This window comes from Branchiostoma floridae, chromosome 7, assembly GCF_000003815.2.
Source record: "Branchiostoma floridae strain S238N-H82 chromosome 7, Bfl_VNyyK, whole genome shotgun sequence".
Classification (NCBI taxonomy): Eukaryota; Metazoa; Chordata; class Leptocardii; order Amphioxiformes; family Branchiostomatidae; genus Branchiostoma; species Branchiostoma floridae.
Window position 1 is genome coordinate 19,790,390 of NC_049985.1, and position 27,121 is coordinate 19,817,510.

Sequence of the window (27,121 nt, forward strand, 5' to 3'; positions counted from 1 at the left end):
TGGGGCGGGTGTTGGCGGTTAGCTTCGAGAGGGGTGGGGAGTGGGCTTGTGTGTGTGTGTGTGTGTGTGTGCTTGTGTGTGTGTGTGTGTGTGTGTGCTTGTGTGTGTGTGTGTGTGTGTGTGTGTGTGTGTGTGTGTGTGTGTGTCGATTTGATCACCACAGCTAAGACCATTTTCGACCTTCCTCCCCTAATTACCCTACCTCTTATATTACAAATACTTGCCGTTTAGTCAGGCTACATTTTTACGGAGGTAATGATATAATACCGTGTTTGAGAAGAACTCATGCTGTATATCCACAGATCCGCAAGGGGGAGCGACTGCTTGGTAGTTGCTTCTGGGCGCAGAGGGATGTGTCGGTGTTTCTCCGTCCGGGGCTTTTCAGGAGCCGTCGCTTCCTCGATGAGAAAGAAAAAAGGAGCAATCTTTTGTTTCCCCATGGAAGGTAGGCAAGCGATTCGTTTATTCACCTATTTTCTGTCATTTTTATCTTTGGTGCTTGCCACTGCTTATTTCGCACAGGGGCCCTGTGTTAAATATACTTTTCCTGCGGTTTGTTTTAGCGTAGCCAATCTCACCAAACAATCCATACACCTTACAAATTTCAGTATTATGTATCATGTTCGTTGGACGGAATAGTTTCAAGTCATTAAAAACAATACTATAAACTCCTTTTAAAGAAAATATTTGCACTGTATATGTGTTGTATATATCATTTTATGTTGTCCTTAGTGTATTGTTGGATGTCTGTGTGAGGGGGGGGGGGGTATTGATTATTTTACATGCGACCATTAAACTGGCCTCTTCCAAATTTTGGTGAATACTTCTAGTAAAGAAATAAAAATAATAAAAACAGATGCCTTACTATTTGATTACTCTTACATATGACAAAGGAGACACATTATCTAGCTCAAGAAGGATAATCATAGGGCAAGGTAGATTAAAGGGGACACATAATGGATTTGGCTATGTTCATATTTAAGATAACGTGTTGAGTTTTGATATATATTTTTTTTTTCAGTTTCTTAGAGGCGGCCAGCCTTGACAGCCACCAGTGCCCTGCAATGGACATTGCATTTATCTTGATGAAAGCGACCCTAGCGGTTTTGCTGTGCTACTGCAAATGGGAGTTACAGGACACCCCTGAGTGGTCGGACAAGATAACTCGACTGGGAAAACCGGACGGTCTGGTCTCCTTGACATCGTTTGGCTTTGATTTAGTGGAGGCTCGACGTGTCCTGGAACTGTAAAGTATACGAATAATGAATGAATTAAGACCTTTATTGTGCGTTAACGTTTTTGCTTTGTAACAAGCTAAGTACAGGCCAAGGTGAATAGGATACATCTAGTGATTCTATGTACAATTTGTGTAGGGTGTGATACATGACTAAGAATACAAAGTCTAAAGTATACTAGTACTAGTATGCATAGGTTAAACTTCTTCTCGCTTTTTAAGACAGTTGTAAATGTAGTTGCAGGTGGAGTTTAGAATACATGGTTTACATGTGAAATGTGAATTTTTCAGGGTTATTTAAATACCGAAAGCATGGAACTTGTACACAATTGAAGATACGTTTCCATAAGGCCTTGTTAGGCCTTGTTGATAAATTTAATTACACAGATTACATCTGCACGCGCATACCTTCCCCCGACCAAGATTTCAAACATACTGCAAATTGCAAGGTTGCTACAAAAGGAAAACATTGGCCATAGGTTGCAAAAAATAGAAAAATTCGCTCATGAAATAGAATGAGATGGTCATAGAAAAGATGTAAAAGAACAAAAAGGAAAATCTATTACTCAGTTCAATTTTTTTACTTAGATGTCATAATGAAGGGATGTTTTTTTTTCAAACTTTATTTGTACGCTCGCGTCACTTTTGGGGTTCCTAGAGGATGTCATTTATTTAATCAAATCAACATGGCCTATCCCAGATTAGCTAGACCGCACTAACTGTTTGTTTTGAAGGTACACCCGCGCCCCCTGGCTACCACACAGCGCAGTGCAGAACATCTGGCCAAGACAAGGTTAAAGAGAAGTTTAGAAAATCTTTCAAAGTCATGCGTATTCTTTTGAACAACTTGGTCGGTGATAAATGATCAATTAGCAATTCGAGGGTTGAACCCAATCACTTTGAGGTTTTTGTTACTAAATGCATCAAAGATCTGCTACTAGTTATATGTAGAATATAGAATATAGTGTCCTTGGTAGACACACACGCACACACACACATGTCCTGTTTACGTTGACCAAAGGTGAAATTTAGCCAAAATATTGCAGCAGTTTTACCGCGCTATGATCAATCAAAGCTAGGAGAATACAGAGGCCAATGCCCTTTTCATCGGGGCGGTTCACTAATCTAGAAGGCTTAGTTATGAATCACTAAGTATCATTTCTTTAAATTTATTACATTCGTCAAGATCTAGAAGTTTATGCTTTCAGTCATGCCTTGGTGTTCGTCTGTATGTAGGTTGAGAACATAAAGTCAAGCATCCTATGTATGGATTTTTATGATATTCAGTCTTCAAGTAGCGGTTGTAGGAACGAAGGTCAAGCTCAATAGTGGTTCTCTTGACATTTTCCGTCTGTGCTGTAACGCTAGTGGGCAAGGAAACAATCATGATATTGCAGTGTAAGTTTGGGCCACCTAGCAACTTGATTGGAATTACAATTAGCGTTTTCATTTTAAGATTTGGGCAGAAACAACTCATAAAGGGGTTGTCGTATCATCATGATGTATGTTATGTATACATAGCTTCAGTGATGTATTACGTGATTACATACTAAATTTGCAAATAATGAGCTCATCTGGATTATTAATGATAAAGGTTTATCAATCCCACAGGAAATGTTTTAACTGAGAAAGAGGAAATAATTATATTTATGGGCACCTTATTGATATAATGGATTAAAAAATACAGTCATACTTAAGCGGTAAATGATTGGACTTTCCTTCTTGCAGCAATTGGAACTTCAGTAAAGGTGAATATCATGAAACATAAATCATACAAATCCTTGTCTTATTTACATGATTTATGAGCATACATTAGCTTTCTTTGTTAAGGTTGTTAACTTAGTTAAGCTTAGGCATGCTGCAGCTCATCAGGTATGACGTCGGTTGTCAGTCTTCACCATTCGGGTTCTCCCCTGTGGACTCGGCTCAACACATGTTGTCAAGTTATGACCTTCAGTTTATGCAGGGATCAATATACGCCACATAGTGTGTTAGAGGAAGAATTTCAGGACTTAATAATATTTGTACTGTACTTAACAGCCAGTACAAACAGATGTCTGCGTATAGGTGTCACTAATGTTAAGGAAAAAGGTGGCGGATTATCGGATGGAGTTATTTCTCACTTAAAGATTGCATAAAGGTAATTGTTTCGGTTAGTGTGAGGGTACTAAGCTCTGTAGAAAATGGTGTACACATTTTATGAATTGCTTAGTGTCAAATTGAGCAAAGGATGAAAATAAAAGTAGTTGGGATCACAACACCCATGGTAGATTCCATGGTGAAGGCATTAGGGACAAACTGTCTGTGTTTTCCACAAAAGCGAAAATTTTTAGCTCTTTTAATCATTTGTGTTTACTACTATACATGTATCTGAGGTATGAGTTCATGTATTGGGCGTAAAGGATGAGTAACAACTTGAATAGAAAGTTGAGACGCATTATACATGTATATACACCTGTCTACAAGACGGTTACCCCCCCCCCCCCATTGATACAACAATACTGTGTTATGCTCTTTTGTTTTTCTGATTGTCCAATATCAATACGGTTAACACAGAAATGACATCTACAGTAAAGATGTCTCCCGATATTATTCCTACCTCCATCAGGCAAATTAATAACTGTTACACTCTTCCCTGTTTCTTAGGTTTATGATTCAAATGCTTGGAGATGCAGGAGTAATAGACCGCTGCATCGGTGGCGGCGCTAGCTATACTATGTAACACATTACCTAGAGCAATCTTGGACCTTACCTACCAAGCTATACAAGTGCGTAGGCTTCATAGCTTTGGATGATCCACAAAGGTCGGAGATATTCATCTGTTAGAACGCAGCCCAATACGAAACCTGCTGCTCCTTCATGACCAAACAAAGACATAAGACAAACACTTCTTGTTAGACTGCGTCCGGTCCGGCTCACGGTTCACTTGTCTTGAACTCACGCAAGTGGAAATCTCGTGAGAGTTTATTCCACTGTGATATTAGTGGGAAAAGCATCCAGTCAACACGGATGTTGCCAAGCAGATGTGATAAACGTATTTGTATCTTCTTTGAGTAGATTAAATTCAGAGGTCAACGCCATTGGTACACCTCCTCAAATACAAAATAATGTAACCAGCCTTATCCAAAAAGGATTTAATATACCTGTCCACATGTGACCTCCGTTATTTCAAACAATGTTTGTGTCTGATTTGGAGACATTTAGATGTTTTCTTCTATGCTGATACATGGTTTTAATCGAAATAAATATTCTCCAAATCCAACTATGGCAGCCAGCTGGCTGGCTACATATACCAGACTTTGCAAAACAATTCACCAGTGGATAAAAGGTAACGTTGTTTACGGATAGAAAGCGTTGAACAAATATCAAAACGTAGTATCAACAAAAGTACACTAGGTTTTTAACCTGACAGTGTGTTACACAACCACATTCTGCATCCCCCGGCACAAGAATGTAAAACGATAAACTATCGGTGTCTTTAGAGTGAGATTATCGGGACGATTGTACGACAATCTTTACTACTTTGTCGTGTTTTGCATCTAGGTATATAGGGGGCTGGGGGACTATATACCTAGATGCAAAACACGACAAATATATTCAATCGGATATATTTTGGCCACGTCTCAGCATGCGACCTATATTTTGTGGTGGGTGACATCATTTTGCACCAATCACAGCGTTCAAAAGTATCATCGACCGATTTATGTGATACGCGCTAACCGGACTCTGTGGCGCAGTATGTTTAAGACCACTCCGACAAACCACACGTACCCAACTGTAAATCAGGTCTTCAACTTGTCTCAGTCCATTACATCCAGTTTCTCTCGACACTGGCAAGATTGAAGGTAAGATTGACTGTTGATGACTTCAGGTCGAGCTTGTCCGATAGATTGTTCGACAGCTAGCGAACCGTACACTGTATCCAGCACCCAGGTAAGATAGCTGCCTACTAGTGCTGTTTTCTACAAACGTTTGATTGTGTACAACTGTGTTTGTTGAGCTCTAGATCTACTGCTGCTTGTTACTGTATTCTCCCGAGGATGTATGTCCCAAAGACGCGCCGCGCCCCCTGCATACAGAACCGTCCAAATCCCCTGTCCGGAATGTGGGTGAGGGAACTCGCCGACAAACGTTCTAAGTCATGCATCTTCTTACTAACGGCTTAGTTTGTGATGAACGATTATGTAGGAAGCAGAAGTATGAACTCAATCACTAAGAGGCCATCAAAGCATCGCTAAAGGTAGAAAATATCCTTGGTAAAAAAAGACATTTCGGCCAAGTATATGTAACGTTACATGTATGCGGCCGGCGCGTGCGTTTGTTTCATTGTAGAATATAATATCCATGGTTAAAAAAACATGTCCTGTTAACATTGACAAAAGGTTAAAGTTGGCCAAAATATTGCAGTAGTTTTACCATGCTACAATTGCTTATAGGTAAACATGAGGCATACAATATTTCCACATTACATTTACAATAACGCCCAAAAATGAGTCCACGTGTTGACAAAAAATGTAACTATGAATTCAAACAAAACTCATAATTTCCCAAAAAGAGATGAATAATGGCTAAAATATTGAAAGATTGTAGCGTCGCCTTTTATTTCTGTCAGGTACATTTCAGCCACGTATCTGCATGCGGTCAGTGAGTCCGTTTAAGTTTGGCCAATCTTAGATAAGCAAAACCACACTAACTGTTTGTTTTAAAGACACACCCGCGCCCCCTGGCTACCGCACTATACAGTGCAGAACCCGGGCCAAGACAAGGCCGAACACAAGTGTAAAAAAAACTTTTAAACTTTCGAACAACTTGGTTGGTGATTAATAATCAAATAGCAATTCGAGGGTTGAATCGAATCTCTAAGTTTTTTTGTTACTAAATGCATCAAAGCATTGCTACTTGTTATATGTAGAATATAGTGTCATTGGTAGACACACGCACACATACACAAACATGTCCTGCTTACGTTGACCAAAGGTGAAATTTAGCCAAAACATTGCAGCAGTTTTACCGCGCTATAATCAATCATAGCTAGGAGAATACAGAGGCCAATGCCCTTTTCATCAACTTCGATTCACTAATCTAGAAGGCTTACTTATGAATCACAGTACCTTTTTAAAACTTTATTACATTCGTCAAGATCAAGAAGAATATATGTTTTCAGTTATGCCTTAGTGTGGGTCTGTATGTAGGTTGAGAATATAAGTAAAGAACCTTTTATGATATTTACATATAAATGTCACGGGTGTTAAGCTAAAAAGGGCACAACCCGCCGTACTTGCAAGTGCGTGCTGTCTACGTGCCAAAACGTGGGCAATCTTTTGGTATCCGTAAGTGGTACAGTACCGTCTCCGTACGAACACGTGGTGAATCCCACGGATTTGGGAGCACGCAGACACGCCGTAGAAATTTAAGTGCATGCACGCAGACACGCCGTAGAAATTTAAGTGCATGCATGCCTTTCTCTGCGTTCGGGCTGTGGATTCTCCTCCCGTACATGCCAGTGCGGGCAACGCACCTGCCCTGTACAGCCTGAACGTTTTCAGAAATACGTGGCGGTTTTGGGCTCCCAAAAAAACGTCCGGAAAAATTGCACGTACGTACTTAGCTTTAACAAGAAAACCGGTTGGGTATCGGTGTGGGACACGTCTAAGTTCACCAGGGACATACTACAAAATTTACATCAAATAAATATTTAAAAAAAAAGTATTCAAATAAAGACAGTGTCTTGAATAAACGGATTATTCAAGTTATTAGACAGACGCACCATCGGAAACCAGCCCGGCAAACGTAATGGGCTGCGTGTCATTTCTCTCGTCCTTGGTCCTTTGTTCTTTGTCGTTGGTAACTTGGATGGGTGCTTGGTTTGCCTGTAGGAAGAATCCCGACTATGCCTACATGCTTTGTATTCTGAGGTCTGTATTACATTAGACACTTCAAATGGACATGATTAAACATTAATCTACAATGTTCATTTAATTTGATAAAGTGCATAAATGGAATTTACAGTTTGTCTTGAAAATAGCGTAATGGTGACTTACAAATTGAAAGAAATGTGTGAAGACACGTTTTTGAATATGTAATGTTTTTGAGAGTGGACCATTGTTGCCCGTCGGTTGTATGAGAACTATTCATGCTCAGAGCAGTAACATCTTGTACTAACTAACCATTAGAACTACCCTGTGAACGAGACCCGCAGTTTCATGATCCCCGGATGGGCAACGATGGTGGACGATATGGAAATGGTAGGGACAGGCCGTAAAAATACCGGGACGGGTAGCACAGTTAGTTTTAGACCCCCCCCCCCCCAACCGCACACGTCATTTGTATTTTGTTATGTGGCGCTGTTGAAATAAGTTGTTAAACTTGAGTGCATTGTCATTGTTATGTGTTTTTGAATAAAAAAAAAATGCGCAGTGACCTTGCGTCTAACGTAGTCATGTTTTTTCCCTCAAATTTTCTGGTTGACCCAAAACTTGGAACACTTTACACCGATCCGTTCTTCATTTAAACAAAAGCTCTATACATGAACTTGTATTATCATTTAGTAGTGTGGATGAAAATGAACATTGATCACTTCTGTATATATGAGAAGTATGTCCCAACATTAACGTTACCACATATGCGTACCACTGTTGTCGGGCTGAGAAAATGCTACTAGTATTCTCACTGTCGGTATGCGTTGGTAAAAAGATTATCACGCGAGCACGCAACTTTTAACCTAGACTTTCATAGAATCGCGAAAACACCAGTGGAATCAAAAGACTAAGTGCTGGCATACTACACACCCTGTGTGTCCTCGACTTGACGGACCTCGAACACAACATAGAACCCGATCAATGTTTACATGGAGCAGGGATAGGGTAAAACTGACTTGTTAAGTTTGCAAAACTAAAATCAACAAAAGATAAAACTAACACATAAAATTTCCTTGATAAATCTCATACAATTACAGATTGTTCTAGCCCTAGAAATATAGACACTTTTGGGGTATTAATCTCATAAGGTTCGATAGCTACGGTCGTTGAACCGGGGTCGTTGACCTCATTTCGAACAACATTCTGATGTTCTAAAGGTGTTGTACAGTTTGATGTTGATTGCTAGTATATTTTAAGAATTTTGCTTTAAAACATCGATTGTTTTGTGTCTATATGGGCCCAAATGACCAAAAAGCGGTGTCTCATGCGACGACCTACCAGCTTGCTAAATTTCAACTTATTTCAAGGTCTAAACGTGTTTTTTTCTCTTGGAGAAGAAGAGGAAACATCCTGATTTCCTCTTGCGAAGTTTAACAAAATAATTACGAAAATAATTTCATCAGGTTGGTAGAATATAGGAGAATTCTTGTACGCAACCAAAGTTAAACTTAATACACGTTTGAGATAATGTTCTCGCCGCAAAAGCGCCACCTACATCGGCTACATATCGCGGCAAGAAGCAAAACTCCAGTCAGAAGCTCTGAAGAAGGTGCCTCATAGACACCGAAACGTCAGCCGTTTGTGCCGTTGTGATACATTTTTATTTCTACCACGTTTGCCCAGAGACGCGCCCGCACCCTCTGCGCACAGAACCGTAAAATAACTCTTACCGGGACCCGGACGAGGCTGCAGGCACCCGCCGACTAACATTCAAAGTCATGCATCTTCTTACGAACAGATTCGTTCGTGATAAATGGTTTAGTAGCAGGTAGAGGTTTGAACCCAATCACTTAGAGAATTTCTGTGTATATTACATGCATCAAAGCATGGCTATAGTAGTAGAATATAGTGTCATTGATATTAAAAAAAAACATCTCTTGTTTACATTGACCAAAGGTTAAAGTTTGCCAAAATATTGCAGCAGTTTCATGGTGCCATAATTGATCATAGGTAAGCACAGAGGCCATTGTCTACATTTCATTTACAATTATACCAAAAAAACTGTAACTATGAATTAAAGAAAAACTTGCAGTTCCACAAGAATCGACGATTAAAATCGAAAAGATTTTTTATGACTGTTGTGCCGCCATTTATTTCTGCCAGTTGCATTTTTTGCAGCATTTCTGCATGCGGCCGATGCGTGCGTTTGCTGTGGATGTCAATATTCTTTGTTGTGGGTGACATCATTTTGCACCAATCACAGGGAAGTAAATTCCCCTAGATCAATCTACATAATACGGACATCGCGGACTCTGTTGCGCAGTTTAATTTAGAATACTTGGACAAACAAGACGTATCGAACTGTAGACCGGGTCTTCAACTGGTCCTGGTCCTCCACATCCAGATCTACTTAAGATCTACTTTGGGTGACTTCAGATTGTCCGATAGATTGTCCAACATCTAGAGAACCGTATCGACTGTATTTAGCACCCAGGTAAGTTTTCCATTAGCGCTGCTTTCTACACTGTTGAACGAGACCGAGATTGTCCGAAAGATGGTCCTGATGGTTGTTGGACCGTACCGAACCTGACAGTGACTTCAGGTCGAGATTGTCCGAAAGATTTTTTGACATATATATACACGATATGCACCTAGCGCACCGTACCGACTGTATCTAGCACCCAGGTAAGATAGTTTCCCTACTGGCGCTGCTTTCTACAAACGCTTGACCTTGTAGAATTAATAGTTGTTGAGTTATACTGCTCCATATTGCTGTATCCTTCGCAAGACATGGCAGGTTTGTGATGGTAGAACAAATGTTTGTCAAAAAAGGCGCGCCTGCCCTTGTCCGCTGCATTCAGAACTGTCCAAAATTCATGGCCGAGACTTGATTGGAGACACACGCAGACCAACTATCAATGGCAAGCATCTTCTTAAGAACGGCTTCGTATGTTATAAATGATTAAGACGCAAGGAGAGAGTTGAACACAATCACTGAAAGTCTTCCTATGTATTAATTCCATGCATCAAAACATCGCTAATAGGTTGAATGAAATGTCCTTGTTAGGACAAAATAAAACGATGTCCTGTTTACAGTGACCAGAGGTTGAGGTTGGCCACAATAATTCAGCAGTCATATCATGCTAGGTTTCATTAACGGTAAATAAGGACGCCTATGCGCTCAGAGCCGTAAAATAAACCTGACCGAGACGACCAACTTTCAAAGTCATGCATCTTCTTACGAACGGCTTCGTTTGTGATAAATGATTAAGTAACAACTAGAATTTTCAATCCAATCATTAAGATAATATCTGTATATTCATTAGATGCATCAAAGCATGGCTAATAGAAGAATACAGTGTCCTTGGTACAAAAACAATGCGCTGTTTACATTGACGAAAGGTTAAAGTTTGCCAAATATAGCAACAGTTTTATGGTGCTATAATTGATCATAGGTAAGCACAGAGGCCTTTAATTTGACTCCAATTTTTTTTTTACAATTATTGTTTGTTTGTTTGTTTATTTTTATTTAACCAGGGATACATATCGCCTATTTAGGCGTTTTTCAAAGTTCCCTGAGGGGCAACCCCGAAACATACATGCAACATAAAAGCGATATCAAGTAACATAAATGGTAACATATCGAGTACTAACGAAAATTAACAAAACTTAGCTTACAAATGATAAAGTAAAACAAATCAATTATACAACGAAAGCATAATATAACTCGAAATCATTATCAAAATGAAATAAATGGAAATGGATAGAGATTTGCATACCAATGTGAACAAAACAAGAAAAGACATAATAGTTACGTTTTAGACCATGTGGTATTCTGTTTTGTATACCAATTATACCAAAAAAACTGTAACGATGAATTAAGAAACCAAACTTACAGTTCCGCAAGAATCGACGATTAAAATCGAAAAGATTGTATATGATTGTTGTGCCATGTGCCATGACGGATTGATGTTCGATCCGCCAGTTACATTTCTACGACCTTTCTACATGCGGTCGGTGCGTGCGTTTGTTGTGGATGTCAATATCTTTGTTGTGGGTGACATCATTTTGCACCAATGACAGCGTAGTAAAGTCCCCTCGATCAATCTACATAATACGGGCATCGTGGACTCTGTTGCGCAGTTGATTTTAGAATACTCGGACAAACAAGACGTACCGAACTGTAGACCGGGTCTTCAACTGGTCCTGGTCCTCCACATCCAGTTTCTCTCGGCACTGTTAAGATTGACTGTTTGTGACTTCAGGTCGAGATTGTCCGAAAGATTATCTGACAATTTCGCAAACCGTATCGTCTATTTTCAGCACCCAGGTAAGATAGCTTTCCACTAGCGCTGCTTTCTACAAAGTAATGTTTGATCGTGTTAACCCATTAATGTCTGTTGAGCTCTACTTCTGCTTATTGTTGTATCGTTCGCTAGACATGACAGGGTTGCAACTTGTGATGGTAGAACAAATGTTTGCCCCAAAGACGCGCCTACCCGCGTCCCCTGCGTACAGAACCGCCCCTATCCCGGACGGAGACGAAGGTGCACACACACATGTAGACCGACTTCAAAGTCATGCATCTTCTTACAACCAACTTCGCTTGTGATGAATGATTAAGTAGCAAGGAATGGATTGTAAACAACAATAAATATGCTCTCTGTATGCTCTGCTGCTGCTGACTGCTGTATCCTTCCCGAGACATACCTCATTGGTAATGTCAAACCACATTAATCTTGACAGACTTTTCGAAGGCGTTAGACCGTGTGTGTCATACCACTACCATCAACAAACTTTTATCCATGGGTACACGAGCATCACTGATTCCATGGCTATGTAGCTTTATGTCTAACCGCAGACAGCGTGTCCGGTATCAAAATTCCATGTCCGACTGGGAAACCCTAACGTCCGGAGTGGCCCAGGGGACCTTACTTGGCCAACTGGTGTTCCTAGCCATGATCAACGACGCCACGCCCACAAGTTTTTGTTGGAAGTAACAACTAAGTTTCACCACGCCCACTACTCAATACCCAGCCTTGGAGAAGTTAGGATAGGGACAAATCCATCAAATCTTCAGACCGACCTTGACTCTCTTGACACTTGGTCTGAACAGAACTCTATGTTGCTTAACCCCAAAAAATGTAATGCAATGCACTTTTGTTTTATGCGTATTCCTCCGGCGATGCCTCCTCTAACCCTCGGTGGACAGACACTTGGCATCGTCACACAAGCCAAACTACTCGGTTTGCACATCCGGTCAGACTTACGGTGGTCCGATCAAGGTAGCAGAACACAGTATTAATGGGCGAACCCCGGGGTGTATGACGCGGGTACATAAAATAGTACGGATAAACTTGTTGAAGGAGAGGTACAAAGCCTTATTTGAGGGGCAGCCAGATATAACCTGTGCTACGTGGTCACGGAAGGTGTCGACTCTGAGACTGCATGGTTTGGATTGTGAAAGTTTTCTATTTTGTGTATAAATGCGCCCCATTACGCAACTGCCTTTCTAGCGTGAGCCGGCTGCAGTTCTGTGACCTCCGCAGAGGGGCATTTCAAAGAGGGCGTGAGAAGACGATACGCCGACAGTATTTTGTTGTTTTTTAATATATTGTGGCTTGTACCTTCAACTCAAACATCTCCGATTTTGGTATTCCAAAAGTGCACCCTACTATATTTTTCAATGCGTCGAAGCTAGTCACCTTGAGGCCCTTAACTATAGAAATCCCCATAGGCCGAAAACTGTGTTCTGCTACCTTCAACCGCAACGGGTATTGGCCAAAAACTGACAAAAGCGTTATATTTGGGCAAAGTTGCTTGGTATGTCAGGTCCTGGCGTAGACTCCCTTGAAATAAGCCTGTTTGCTCTACCGTCAGACGGCCGTTGCCATGGCAACGGCCACTATGGGCCTTTCCCTATGCTTAACTATGGGACTTAGTGTGAAAGCGCCTTTGGCCCGAAACCCGCACCCCCCCCCTTTTTCTGCGGCAACTAACCTTGAATCTAACCCTAAATCACTTCTAACGTAACAACAGACACAGATTGTCTCCGTTTTCATGAAAAAAGCAGCCAGAATAGTGAATTTGATCAGATAATGAGACCACTAAATGGCCCGTTCTATGAGCCCTGTACGGGGCCTAGCTAGTGGCAGGTGCCAAAGTACAAAGTTGCCGAAATCTCAGCAACCGCTTGAAAGTGGGGAAAGTTAATTGGCAGAAGTTTACATCTTTACTAGTTTCGTTGTATGAACGAAAAAAAATCCAAGGTCAAGTTCGTTCAAGGTAGCAGAACACAGTATTAATGGGCGAACCCCGGGGTGTATGACGCGGGTACATAAAATAGTACGGATAAACTTGTTGAAGGAGAGGTACAAAGCCTTATTTGAGGGGCAGCCAGATATAACCTGTGCTACGTGGTCACGGAAGGTGTCGACTCTGAGACTGCATGGTTTGGATTGTGAAAGTTTTCTATTTTGTGTATAAATGCGCCCCATTACGCAACTGCCTTTCTAGCGTGAGCCGGCTGCAGTTCTGTGACCTCCGCAGAGGGGCATTTCAAAGAGGGCGTGAGAAGACGATACGCCGACAGTATTTTGTTGTTTTTTAATATATTGTGGCTTGTACCTTCAACTCAAACATCTCCGATTTTGGTATTCCAAAAGTGCACCCTACTATATTTTTCAATGCGTCGAAGCTAGTCACCTTGAGGCCCTTAACTATAGAAATCCCCATAGGCCGAAAACTGTGTTCTGCTACCTCAAGTTGATGTCATGGTGTCATGGTGTCAAAGGGCAGCAGACGGCTGTATCTCCTCAGTAGGCTTCGTCGAGCGGGTCTCACTTGCGCTGACCTCATCACCGTGTATTGTGGATACATAAGACCTACATTCGAATATGCTGCTCCGTGCTGGAACGCAGGGCTCACAAAAAGTCAATCTAACAGTCTAGAAAGAATCCAGAAACGGGCTTGCAGAATCATGTTGGGGAGTCAGTACTTGTCGTACTCTGAAGCCCTTATCACACTTGGCCCCCAACGCCTGTCAGAACGCAGATTGTCTCTGTGCCAGGACTTTGCCCTTGCAGTATCCAAATCTGCAAGGTATGCCCCCTGGCTGCCCCCAGCCCGCAACCAGCCATACAGCATGCAGCTCAGGCGCACTCGGCCCTACAAACTGCCAACTGGTACCAAGCGGTACCTCACTAGCCCAGTCCCTTCAATTTTGAACATTCTGAACGCACTATAAGTAACACTGAAGTTGAACTGTGCTTCAGATTCTCTCTGTACCCTTGTCGATTGTCAACAGTGAATAACTGACTGTGTTTGTACAATATTATATTCCGATGTAAATAGTTTAAACGATTTTTAAAAGTGACATAGTTTTTATATGATAAATATGTATCTAGCAGTAAATCGTGTACATGTACTTGTCGATATCCGCACTCGTAATTTACATTTTAAATTGTGTTTGCATCTAAGCCACTATTGTGATTGAAAAGCTGCACAATTCAGCCTCCTCTGGTGGCTGCAAGGTTACTTTTATTTCGTGTCATCTATATTTCTGTGAAACGAATAAACCAGTCTACTACTACTACATGCGCTAGTAATGTCTACCCCCGAAGACGCCCCCTTGCGATTCGGGCGGATGTAAGGTCCTTGTCCTTTCATTAAGTTGGTAGAAAATATTAGATAGAAGGCAAAATAAACCTATGTCCTGTTTACATTGACCGAGGGTTAGGGCTGGCAATACATTTCGTTGTTTAATAAATACAAGCGCGTCCAGTCAACACAGATGCTGTCAATCAGGTATTGTAAGCTAATATGACTTATACGGATTCTGATGTCAATCCGTAACAGTCTGAATGATATATATATATATATATATATATGTGCCTTGAAAAAACACTTAACGCCTAATTTCCTCAGTCTACTCAGGTAAAAATTAATACATAGCTTCTTTTACCGCCGTCAGTGTTTTATTGGGCTAAAACTCTGGCAGTTTAAAGTTACTTACAATTTGAATGTACAAAGTTTACGTAATAAAAAACAACAGCAACACTAGAAGTACGTACATTTGCTCGGGAAAAAATACATCACTTTTCTTTCCAGTACAGTGAGAGAAATGTTGCCACTATAGACATATGGCCACTATAGAAAAAATGCTGATCTATTGACGAAGAGCAATAAGTTACACATAATTTTAGCACCCATTGATCTTTATTCATATAAAAATTGCATATGTAAGCCAATTGTTTAGATTTACAGTTCAAATAATTATGACGAGAAATATTGATGAGAAATTAATCAATTTCGCCAATGTCAAACCTACGTATCAAAACTAAACGCAAACTGGCCAATTTTCCCGCGTTTTCCGCCATGTAACATTTTCTCAAATGTCTCAACTAACCCTACCAAAGTAAGCTCTGCCGAAAATGATTGATATCGCCATGCGGAATGTTGATTAATTCAACGACAAAGACAGGTATTCTAACGTTCAATGCATGCGTACCGTCCTCTACCTCTCAAATGACCCTATCTGAACTCCAAAACCTCGCAAACTACTATTTTAAACCGGGCAAAGGGTGACACACACATGTATGGCCACTGTAAGGCTGTAATATGCATGTGTTTCTGTCTGTATATACGGCATTGGAAGTCAGGTTATGAAAATTAATTAGCATTCGCCTTTCTCGGCGCTGATTGGCTGGCCCTATTAAATTCAATTAACTCGCGAAAGCCCAGACTGCCGCAGGTGTGTGGGGTCACTGGAGTTCACGGGTGGAGGCCGAAAGAAAACCAATTTCTCCTCAGAAAAGTGCTGAAATTAAGCATTTTAAAGTAGTTAATGCCACAAATTTTACTTAGATCATTTTACCAACTATCTAATGCCTATCTACACTAAATGTCAGGCCATTCCATTGTAAGACCAGGGTACAGGGGGCCAAAATATACCGTTTTGGTCAAAAGATAACCTTTAAACCTCAATAAAATCATTTTAGAGGCAGATATGAAAGAAAGAAAGAAAGAAAGAAAGAAAGAAAGAAAGAAAGAAAGAAAGAAAGAAAGAAAGAAAGAAAGAAAGAAAGAAACATTACGAATACAATATATTTCACCATACTATGTATGGCTGAAATATAATAAACGGATAAGGGAGTTATTAGACTGACACACCATCGGAAACCAGCCCGGCAAACGTAATGGGCTGCGTGTCATTTCTCTCGTCCTTGGTCCTTTGTTCTTTGTCGTTGGTAACTTGGATGGGTGCTTGGTTTGCCTGTAGGAAGAATCCCGACTATGCCTACATGCTTTGTATTCTGAGGTCTGTATTACATTAGACACTTCAAATGGACATGACTAAACATTAATCTACAATGTTCATTTAATTTAATAAAGTGTATAAATGGGATTGATAATTTATCTTGAAAATAGCGTAATGGTGACTTACAAATTGAAAGAAATGTGTGAAGACACGTTTTTGAATATGTAATTTTATTGAGAGTGGACCATTGTTGCCCGTCGGTTGTATGAGAACTATTCATGCTCAGAGCAGTAACATCTTGTACTAACTAACCATTAGAACTACCCTGTGAACGAGACCCGCAGTTTCATGATCCCCGGATGGGCAACGATGGTGGACGATATTGAAATGGTAGGGACGGGCCGTAAAAATACCGGCACGGGTAGCACAGTTAGTTTTAGACCCCCCCCCCCCCACCACCACCACCGCACACGTTATTTGTATTTTGTTATGTGGCGCTGTTGAAATAAGTTAAACTTGAGTGCATTGTCATTGTTATGTGTTTTTGAATAAAGAAAAAAATGCGCAGTGACCTTGCGTCTTACGTAGTCATGTTTTTTCCCTCAAATTTTCTGGTTGACCCAAAACTTGGAACACCTTACACCGATCCGTTCTTCATTTAAACAAAAGCTCTATACATGAACTTGTATTATCATTTAGTAGTGTGGATGAAAATGAAAATTGATCACTTCTGTATATATGAGAAGTATATCCCCACATTAACGTTACCACATATGCGTACCACTGTTGTCGGGCTGAGAAAATGCTACTAGTATTCTCACTGTCGGTATGCGTTTGTTAAAACATTATCGCGCGAGCACGCAACTTTTAACCTAGACTTCATAGAATCGCAAAAACACCATTGGAATCAAAAGACTAAGTGCTGGCATACTACACACCCCGTGTGTCCTCGACTTGACGGACCTCGAACACAACATAGAACCCGATCAATGTTTACATGGAGCAGGGATAGGGTAAAACTGACTTGTTAAGTTTGCAAAACTAAAATCAAGAAAAGATAAAACTAACACATAAAATTTCCTTGATATATTTCATACAATTACAGATTGTTCTAGCCCTAGAAATATAGATACTTTTGGGGTATTAATCTCATAAGGTTCGATAGCTACGGTCGTTGAACCGGGGTCGTTGACCACATTTCGAACAACATTCTGATGTTCTAAAGGTGTTCTACAGTTTGATGTTGATTGCTAGTATATTTTAAGAATTTTGCTTTAAAACATCGATTGTTTTGTGTCTATATGGGCCCAAATGACCAAAAAGCGGTGTCTCATGCGACGACCTACCAGCTAAATTTCAACTTATTTCAAGGTCTAAACGTGTTTTTTTCTCTTGGAGAAGAAGAGGAAACATCCTGTTTTCCTCATGGGAAGTTTAACAAAATAATTCCGAAAATAATTTTATCAGGTTGGTAGAATATAGGATATAGGAGAATTCTTGTACGCAACCAAAGTTAAACTTAATACACGTTTGAGATAATGTTCTCGCCGCAAAAGCGCCACCTACATCGGCTACATATTGCGGCAAGAAGCAAAACTCCAGTCAGAACATCTGAAGAAGGTGCCTCATAGACACCGAAACGTCAGCCGTTTGTGCCGTTGTGATACATTTTTATTTCTACCACGTTTGCCCAGAGACGCGCCCGCACCCTCTGCGCACAGAACCGTAAAATAACCCTTACCGGGACACGGACGAGGCTGCAGGCACCCGCCGACTAACATTCAAAGTCATGCATCTTCTTACGAACAGATTCGTTCGTGATAAATGGTTTAGTAGCAGGTAGAGGTTTGAACCCAATCACTTAGAGAATGTCTGTGTATATTACATGCATCAAATCATGGCTATAGTAGTAGAATATAGTGTCATTGATATTAACGGTTAAAGTTTGCCAAAATATTGCAGCAGTTTCATGGTGCCATAATTGATCATAGGTAAGCACAGAGGCCATTGTCTACATTTCATTCACCAAAAAACTGTAACTATGAATTAAAAAAAAACTTACAGTTCCACAAGAATCGACGAATAAAATCGAAAAGATTGTTTATGACTGTTGTGCCGCCATTTATTTCTGCCAGTTGCATTTTTTGCAGCATTTCTGCATGCGGCCGATGCGTGCGTTTGCTGTGGATGTCAATATTCTTTGTTGTGGATGACATCATTTTGCACCAATCACAGGGAAGTAAGTTTCCCTCGATCAATCTACATAATACGTACATCGTGGACTCTGTTATGCAGTATATTTTAGAATATTAGGACAAACAAGACGTACCGAACTGTAGACCAGGTCTTCAACTGGTCCTCCACATCCAGTTTCTTCTGGCACTGATAAGATCTACTTTGGGTGACTTCAGATTGTCTGATAGATTGTCCAACATCTAGCGAACCGTATCGACTGTATTTACCACCCAGGTAAGTTTTCCACTAGCGCTGCTTTCTACACTGTTAAACAGACCGAGATTGTCCGAAAGGTGGCACTGAAGATTTTTCGACTGTACAGAGCGTGACAGTGACTTCAGGTCGAGATTGTCCGAAAGATTTTTTGACATATATATACGATATTCATCTAGCGAACCGTACCGACTGTATCTAGCACCCAGGTGGAATGGTTTCCCTACTAGCGCTGCTTTCTACAAACGCTTGACCTTGTAGAATTAATAGTCGTTGAGTTACACTGCCACCTATTGCTGTATCCTTCGCAAGACATGGCAGGTTTGTGATGAAAGAACAAATGTTTGTCAAAAAACGCGCGTCAGCCCGTGTCTCCTGCATACAGATCTGTCCAAAAATTCATTGCCGAGACATATTTGAAGACACACGCAGACCAACTTTCAAAGTCATGCATCTTCTTAAGAACAGCTTCGTATGTGATAAATCATTAAGAAGCAAGGAGAAGGTTGAACACAATCACTAAACGTCTTTCTGTACATTCATTCCATGCATCAAAACATCGCTAATAGGTGGAATAAAATGTCCCTGTTAGAAACAAATATAAACGATATCCTATTTACAGTGACCAAAGGTTGAGGTTGGCAACAATATTTCAGCAGTTATATCCTGCTATGTTTCATCAACGGTAAATAGAGAAGCCTTTACATCTACTATTGATGGCCTTTATCAACCTTGAATGCCCTTTGTGCTAAGTATTGTTTTTCAATCTTTACTGGAGAATACACAAAACTTCACATTGAATTCACAATTATTCTTAAAAATGTGTCAACATGTTGGCAACATTTTTCACTATTAGCTAAAGTAAACTAGCAATCCTCTTGAAAAAAGACAAATAATAGCGGAAATATTGTCCATGATTCTTGTATTACTTTTTGTCTTTTATCGGGTATATTTCTGCTACGTTTCTGCATGCGGCCGGTGCGTGCGTTTGCTGTGGATGTCAACATAAAAATATTCTTTGTTGTGGGTGACATCATTTTGCACCAATCACAGCGTAGTAAAGTCCTCTTGATCAATCTTTATGAAACGGGCATAGTGGACTCTGTTGCGCAGTATATTTTAGAATACAACAACACCTACCGAACTGTAGACCAGGTCTTCAACTTTTCTTGGTCCTCCACATCAAGCTTCTTCCGGCACTGGTACAAGTGATCGTCCAAAAGATTGTCAGGCTGTATTTAGCAATCAGGTAAGATAGTTTTCCACTTGCGCTGCTTTCTGCAAAGTAACGTATGACCGTGTACACGAATCTTTCCACCAAAGACGCGCCCGTCCGCGCAACCGTCCAAAACCGTCCAAAACCCCGGACCTGGGATGGGGGGGGGGGGGGTACACACGTGTGCAGACCAACTTTCAAAGTCATGTTTCAAGTTATTTCAAGGACTAAATGTGGGGTTATGTCCGAAATATTTTTGACATACGCCTCTAGCGAACCGTACCGACTGTATTTAGCATCCAGGTAAGATAGTTTTCCACTCGCCCTGCTTTCTGAAGAGTAACGTTTGGCCGTGTGCACGAATGTTTGTACATGTTGATCCCAACTGCTGCTTCTTGCCGTATCCTTCGCGAGACATGATAGTGCCATGTTTGCAACCATAAAAGCAGTTTTATGGTGCTATAATTGATCATCGGTAAGCACAGAGGCCTTTGTCTACCTTTCATTTACAATTATACCAAAAAAACTGTAACGATGAATTAAGAAAACAAACTTACATTTCCACAAGAATCGACGATTAAAATCGAAAAGATTGTTTATGATTTTTGTTCCGCCATTTACTTCCACCAGTTACATTTCTGCCACGTTTCTACATGCGGTCGGTGCGTGCCTTTGTTGTGGATGTCAATATTCTTTGTTGTGGGTGACATCATTTTGCACCAATAACAGCGCAGTAGAGTCCCCTCGATCAATCTACATAATACGTGCATCGTGGACTCTATTGCGCAGTTGATTTTAGAATACTCGGACGAAAAACACGTACCGTACTGTAGACCGGGTGTTCAACTAGTCCAATTCCTCCATATCCAGTTTCTTCCGGCACTGATAAGATCTACTTTGGGTGACTTCAGATTGTCCTATAGATTGTCCAACATCTAGCGAACCGTATCGACTGTATTTAGCACCCAGGTAAGTTTTCCACTAGCGCTGCTTCTAAACTGTTGAACGAGACCGAGATTGTCCGAAAGGTGGTCCTGATGATTGTTGGACCGTACCGAACGTGACAGTGACTTCAGGTCGAGATTGTCCGAAATATTTTTTGACATATTTATACGATATGCATCTAGCGAACCGTACCGACTGTATCTAGCACCCAGGTAAGATAGTTTCCCTACTAGCGCTGCTTTCTACAAACACTTGACCTTGTAGAATTAATAGTTGTTAAGTTATACTGCTGCCTATTGCTGTATCCTTCGCAAGACATGGCAGGTTTGTGATGGTAGAACAAATGTTTGTCAAAAAAGGCGCGCCTGCCCGTGTCCCCTGTATACAGAACTGTCCAAAATTCATGGCCGAGACTTGGTTGGAGACACACGCAGACCAACTATTAATGGCAAGCATCTTCTTAAGAACGGCTTCGTATGTAATAAATGATTAAGGAACAAGAAGAGGGTTGAACACAATCACTGAAAGTCTTCCTATGTATTAATTCCATGCATCAAAACATTGCTAATAGGTGGAATAAAATGTCCCTGTTTTTATACAAAAATATAAACGATATCCTATTTACAGTGACCAAAGGTTGAGGTTGGCCACAATATTTCAGCAGATATATCCTGCTTTGTTTAATTACCGGTAACTAGAGAAGCCTTTACTCATCTACTATCGATGGTCGACGTCTTTCATAACCTTAGATGCCCGTTATGCTAAGTATAGTTTTTCAATATTTATTTGAGAATACACAAACGTTTACTTTACATTCACAATTATACTCGAAAATGTGTCCAGATGTTGACAAAATTTGTCACTATCAATTCAAGCAAAACTACTAATCCTCTAGAAATAGAAGTGGAATAGCGTAAATGGTGTCCATGATTCTTGTGCTGCCTTTTTTTCCTTTTGCCGGCTATATTTCTGCCGCTACTCTGTATGCAGTGGCAAAGTTGGCAAAAATATTGCAGCGGTGTTACCGTGTTATTATCATTAGGTAAACATGAAGGCCTACAATCTTTTTACATCACATTTACAATCACACCGAAAGATGTCTCCAAATTTTTACAAAAATTGTAACTATGAATTCAAAGAAACTCACGATTCCACTAATATTGACGAATAAAAGCTAAAAGATTGTTTATGATTGTTGTGTAGCCTTTCATTTCTGCCAGGTACATATTTGCCCCCTTTTTTGCATGCGGCCGGTGCGTGCGTTTGTTTTGTATGTCAACAGTCTTTGTTGTGGATGACATCATTTTGCACCAATAACAGCGTAATAAATAAAGTCCCCTCGATCAATCTACATAATACAGGCATCGTGGACTCTGTTGCGCAGTCTATTTTAGAATACTCGGACAAACAACACGTACCGAACTGTAGACCGGGTCTTCAACTGGTCCTGGTCCTCCACATCCAGTTTCTCTCGGCACTGTTAATCAAGATTGACTGTCGATGACATCAGGTCAATAGTGTCCGAAAGAGTGTCCGACATCTAGCGAACCGTACCGACTGTATCTAGCACCCAGGTAAGATAGCTTTCCACTAGCGCTGCTTTCTACAAACGTTTGACCTTGTAGAACAACAGTTGTGGAATTCTACTGCTGCTTATTGTTATATCTTCCGCGAGACATGACAGGTTAACGTTTATGATGTTAGAACAAATGTTTGTCCTAAAGACGCGTCAGCCCGTGACCCCTGCATACAGAACTGTCCAAAGCCCTGTCCGAGACCTAAGTATAATTTATTTCTATCTTTATTTGAGAATGCACAAAAGTTAACATTACATTCATAACTATACTTGAAAATGTGTCCACGTGTTGACAAAATTTTCACTATCAAGTCAAATAAAACTAGTGATGCAATTAAAAAAGACGAATAATAGCGGAAATATTGTCCAAGATACTTGTGCTGCTTTTTTTTTTACTTTCGTCGGGTACATTTCTGCCACTACTCTGTATGTGGCTGGGTGCGCGCGTTTGCAGTATAATCGCACATAAGACGGGCATCATGGACTGTTGCGAAACTCACAATTCAACTAAAATTGACGAATAAAAGCTGACATATTGTTTATGATTGTTGTGCCGCCTTTAATTTCTATCAGTTACATATTTGCCACGTTTCTACATGCGGCCGGTGCGTGCGTTTGATGTGGATGTCAACATTCCTTGTTGTGGGTGACATCATTTTGCACCAATAACAGCGTAGTAAAGTCCCCTCGATCAATCTACATAATACTGGCATAGTGGACTCTGTTGCGCAGTATATTTAGAATACTCGGACAAACAACACGTACCGAACTGTAGACCTGGTCTTCAACTTGAATGTCCTGGTACTCTACATCAAACTTCTCCCGACACTGGTACAAGGGATTGTGGTGACTTCAGGTCTAGATTGTCCAGAAGATTGTCAGGCTGTATTCAGTAATCAGGTAACTTGAAGATAGTTTTCCACTGGCGCTGCTTTCTGCAAAGTAATGTTTGACCTTGTACACGGATGTTTGTACCGAAGACGCGCCCGTCCGCGCAACCGTCCAAAAGCGTCCAAAACCCCGGACCCCTGGGTACACACGTGTGCATATCAACTTTCAAAGTCATGTTTCAAGTTATTTCAAGGACTAAATGTAGGGTTATGTCCGAAATATTTTTTGACATACGCATCTAGCGATCCGTACCGACTGTATTTAGCATCCAGTTAAGATAGTTTTTCACTCGCCCTGCTTTCTGAAGAGTAACGTTTGTCCGTGTGCACGAATGTTTGTACATGTTGATCCCAACTGCTGCTTCTTGCCGTATCCTTCGCGAGACATGACAGTGCCATGTTTGCACCGAGGACGCGCCAGCCCGTGTACCCTGCATACAGAACTGTCCAAAACCCCTGGCCAAGATATGGTTCAAGACGCACGCAGACCAACTTTCAAAGTCATTCATCTTCGTCATACATCACAAACAACTTCGTCTTCGATTGTAATAGATAATTAGGTAGCGAGGAGAAGGTTGAACATGATCACTAAACCTTTCTCTGTACATTCATTCCATGCATCAAAACATCGGTAATTGGTAGAGTGAAATGTCCTTGTTAGGAAAAAAAACAAAAACAATTGCCTATTCACAGTGACCAGAGGCTGAGGTTGGCCACAATATTTCAACAATTATGTCCTGCTATGTTTCATCAACGGTAAATGGGAAGCCTATGAATCTGCGATTGATGCCCTTTATTAAAAACCCGTTTTGCTAAGTATAGCTTTTCATTCTTTATATAAGAATACACAAAAGTTTACATTGAATTCACAATTATACTCGAAAATGTGTCAACATGTTGACAACATTTTTTCACTATCAATTCAAGCAAAACTAGTAATCCTCTTAAAAAAGACGAATGATAGTGGAAATATTGGCCAGGAAAATTGTGCTGCTTCTTTTACTTTTTTCGGATATATTTGAACTTTGAACTTTATTAAAATCACCACTTTGCAGGCAATTTAGCCTGAATTGTGTTGGTGTTTACAAGCTTCGTTATTAAACATTGTTTAAAAAGTTATTACAATTTTAAAGGCATACTTTACATTGACTTATAATTTTGCTTAAAATCACAAATTACAAACGTTTACTATACAATATTTGTAACAATGAGTTCGGTACACGTCATACGGATGTGATAGTGCGTTAATTGTCATTCAACAGAGCAAGGGCCCTGGGGATAAACGATTGCGAATGTCTGTTGGACCGGCTCAGTGGCAGCTTAAAACGGGAAGCCCGTCGTAGCTGGTACTGACACTCTGTAGCCGGCTGCAGGAACTCCTGACAAGGGTGAGTGGCGTCGGCCACCACCCTTCTCAGTTCACGTACAGTCGCATCCCGTCTCCGGGACTCCAAGGTAGGTAGCTGTTCGTAGGGTATACCGATGATCCTGCAACAGGACTCTGGACTTTCTCCAGCTCTTCAGCCAGACCGCGGGGTAGACCTCCCCACACCGGTGAGCCGTACTCCAGTACTGGGCGGATGAATGTCTTGTAGATCTGGAGAAGTACGTCTGCTGGTAGCCCGGCTCGTTTGGACAGTCGCAGGTAGTGAATCCTGGGGCTGACTTTCGACAACATGTACTCAATGTGTGGGCCCCAGGACAAGTCATCGCTGACTATCACTCCAAGGAGTTTGAACCTCCGCACACGCTCTACGTTCTCCCCGTTCAAAGTAAGTGGAGGGGGGTTCACTGCCTCCTTACGACAGCTGACCACCATGTCTTTGGTCTTTTTCACATTAGCTGCCATACTGTAGGACTTCGCCCAAGAGTCAACTTCATTGATGGCAAGTTGCATTTGGCCTGGTAGCGATCCCATGAGAAGTTCTGTGTTTGTCAGGTCATCAGCGTACTTAACTGGGGCTACACTGATCGGGATGCCTTTGTCAAGACTGTTCATGGCCAGGACAAACAGATAAGTTTTTCTGATAAGTGTCTGCATGCGGCTGGGTGCGTGCATTTGCTGTTGATGCCACGATTCCCACATAAGACGTTCATCATGGACTGTTGCGAAACTAACAATTTAACTAAAATTGACGAATAAAAGCTAAAAGATTGTTTATGATTGCTGTGCCACCTTTTATTTCTATCAGTTACATTTATGCCACGTTTCTACATGCGGCCGGTGCGTGCGTTTGCTTTGGATGTCAATATTCTTTGTTGAGAATGACATCATTTTGCACCAATCACAGCGTAGTGAAGTCCCCTTGATCAAGCTACATAATACGGGCATAGTGGACCCTGTTGCGCAGTATACTTCAGAATACTCGGACAAACAACACGTACCGAACTGTAGACCTGGTCTTCAACTTGTCTTGGTCCTCCACATCAAACTTTTTCCGGCACTGGTACAAGTGATTGTGGTGACTTCAGGTCGAGATTGCCCAAAAGATTGTCAGGCTGTATTTAGCAATCAGGTAAGATAGTTTTCCACTGGCGCTGCTTTCTGCAAAGTAACTTTTGACCGTGTACACGAATGTTTGAACCGAAGACGCACCCGTCCGCGCAACCTGCGAACAGAACCGTCCAAAACCCCGTACCTGGGACGGGGGTACACACGCGTGCAGACCAACTTTCAGGGTCAATTCAAGTTTCAAGTTATTTCAAGGTCTAAATGTGAGGTTATGCATGTTTTTGATTTGCTGAGAGAAGAGGAAAATTAAGAAAAATTATAATGTTTGCCTTCTGTGAAAGTAAACATAATGATTGTTTGTGCCTCTGTGTTACATTTTAATTTCATCCACGTTTGTCGCAAAGACGCAACCGCACCCTCTGCGCACAGAACCGTAAAATAAGCCTGACCGAGACGACCAACTTTCAAAGTCATACATATTCTTACGAATGGCTTCGTTTGTGATAAATGATTAAGTAGTAACTAGAATTTTCTATCCAATCAATCAGATAATATCTGTATATTCATTAGATGCATCAAAACAGGGTTAATAAAGAATGTAGTGTCCTTGGTACAAAAACATGTCCTGTTTACATTTATGAAAGGTTAAAGTTTGCCAGATATTGCAGCAGTTTTATGGTGCTATAATTGATCATAGGTAAGCACAGAGGCCTTTAATTTGACTACAATTTATTTACAATTATACCAAACAAACTCTAACAATGAATTAAGAAACCAAACTTACAGTTCCAGAACAATCGACGATTAAAATCGAAAAGATTGTTTATGACTGTTGTGCCGCCATTTACCCCCGCCAGTTACATTTTTGCCACGTTTCTACATGCGGTCGGTGCGTGCGTTTGTTGTGGATGTCAATATTCTTTGTTGTGGGTGACATCATTTTGCACCAATAACAGCGTAGTAAAGTCCCCTCGATCAATCTACATCATACGGGCATCGTGGACTCTGTTGCGCAGTATATTTTAGAATACTCGGACAAACAACACGTACCGAACTGTAGACCGGGTCCTCAACTGGTCCTGGTCCTCCACATCCAGTTTCTCTCGGCACTGTTAAGATTGACTGTCGGTGACTTCAGGTCAATATTGTCTTAAAGAGTGTCCGACATCTAGCGAACCTTACCGACTGTATCAAGCAACCCGGTAAGATAGCTTTCCACTAGCGCTGCTTTCTACAAACGTTT

The 27,121-nt window shown here is 41.0% G+C and overlaps 2 protein-coding genes across 2 annotated transcripts in view; one reads left to right on the forward strand and one right to left on the reverse strand.

Moving 5' to 3' along the window:
- The first annotated feature begins 4,686 nt into the window (after positions 1-4,686).
- Positions 4,687-27,121, forward strand: part of LOC118420147 — a 51,071-nt gene continuing 28,636 nt past the window's right edge. Inside the window, exon 1 of the mRNA XM_035826856.1 lies at positions 4,687-5,079. The gene's annotated coding sequence lies outside the window, so the exon portion shown is untranslated. The remainder of the gene's footprint in view (positions 5,080-27,121) is intronic.
- LOC118420146 lies at positions 24,841-25,485 on the reverse strand. Its single transcript, XM_035826854.1, has one exon. It carries the CDS (start codon positions 25,483-25,485, stop codon positions 24,841-24,843), a length of 645 nt encoding a protein of 214 aa, XP_035682747.1.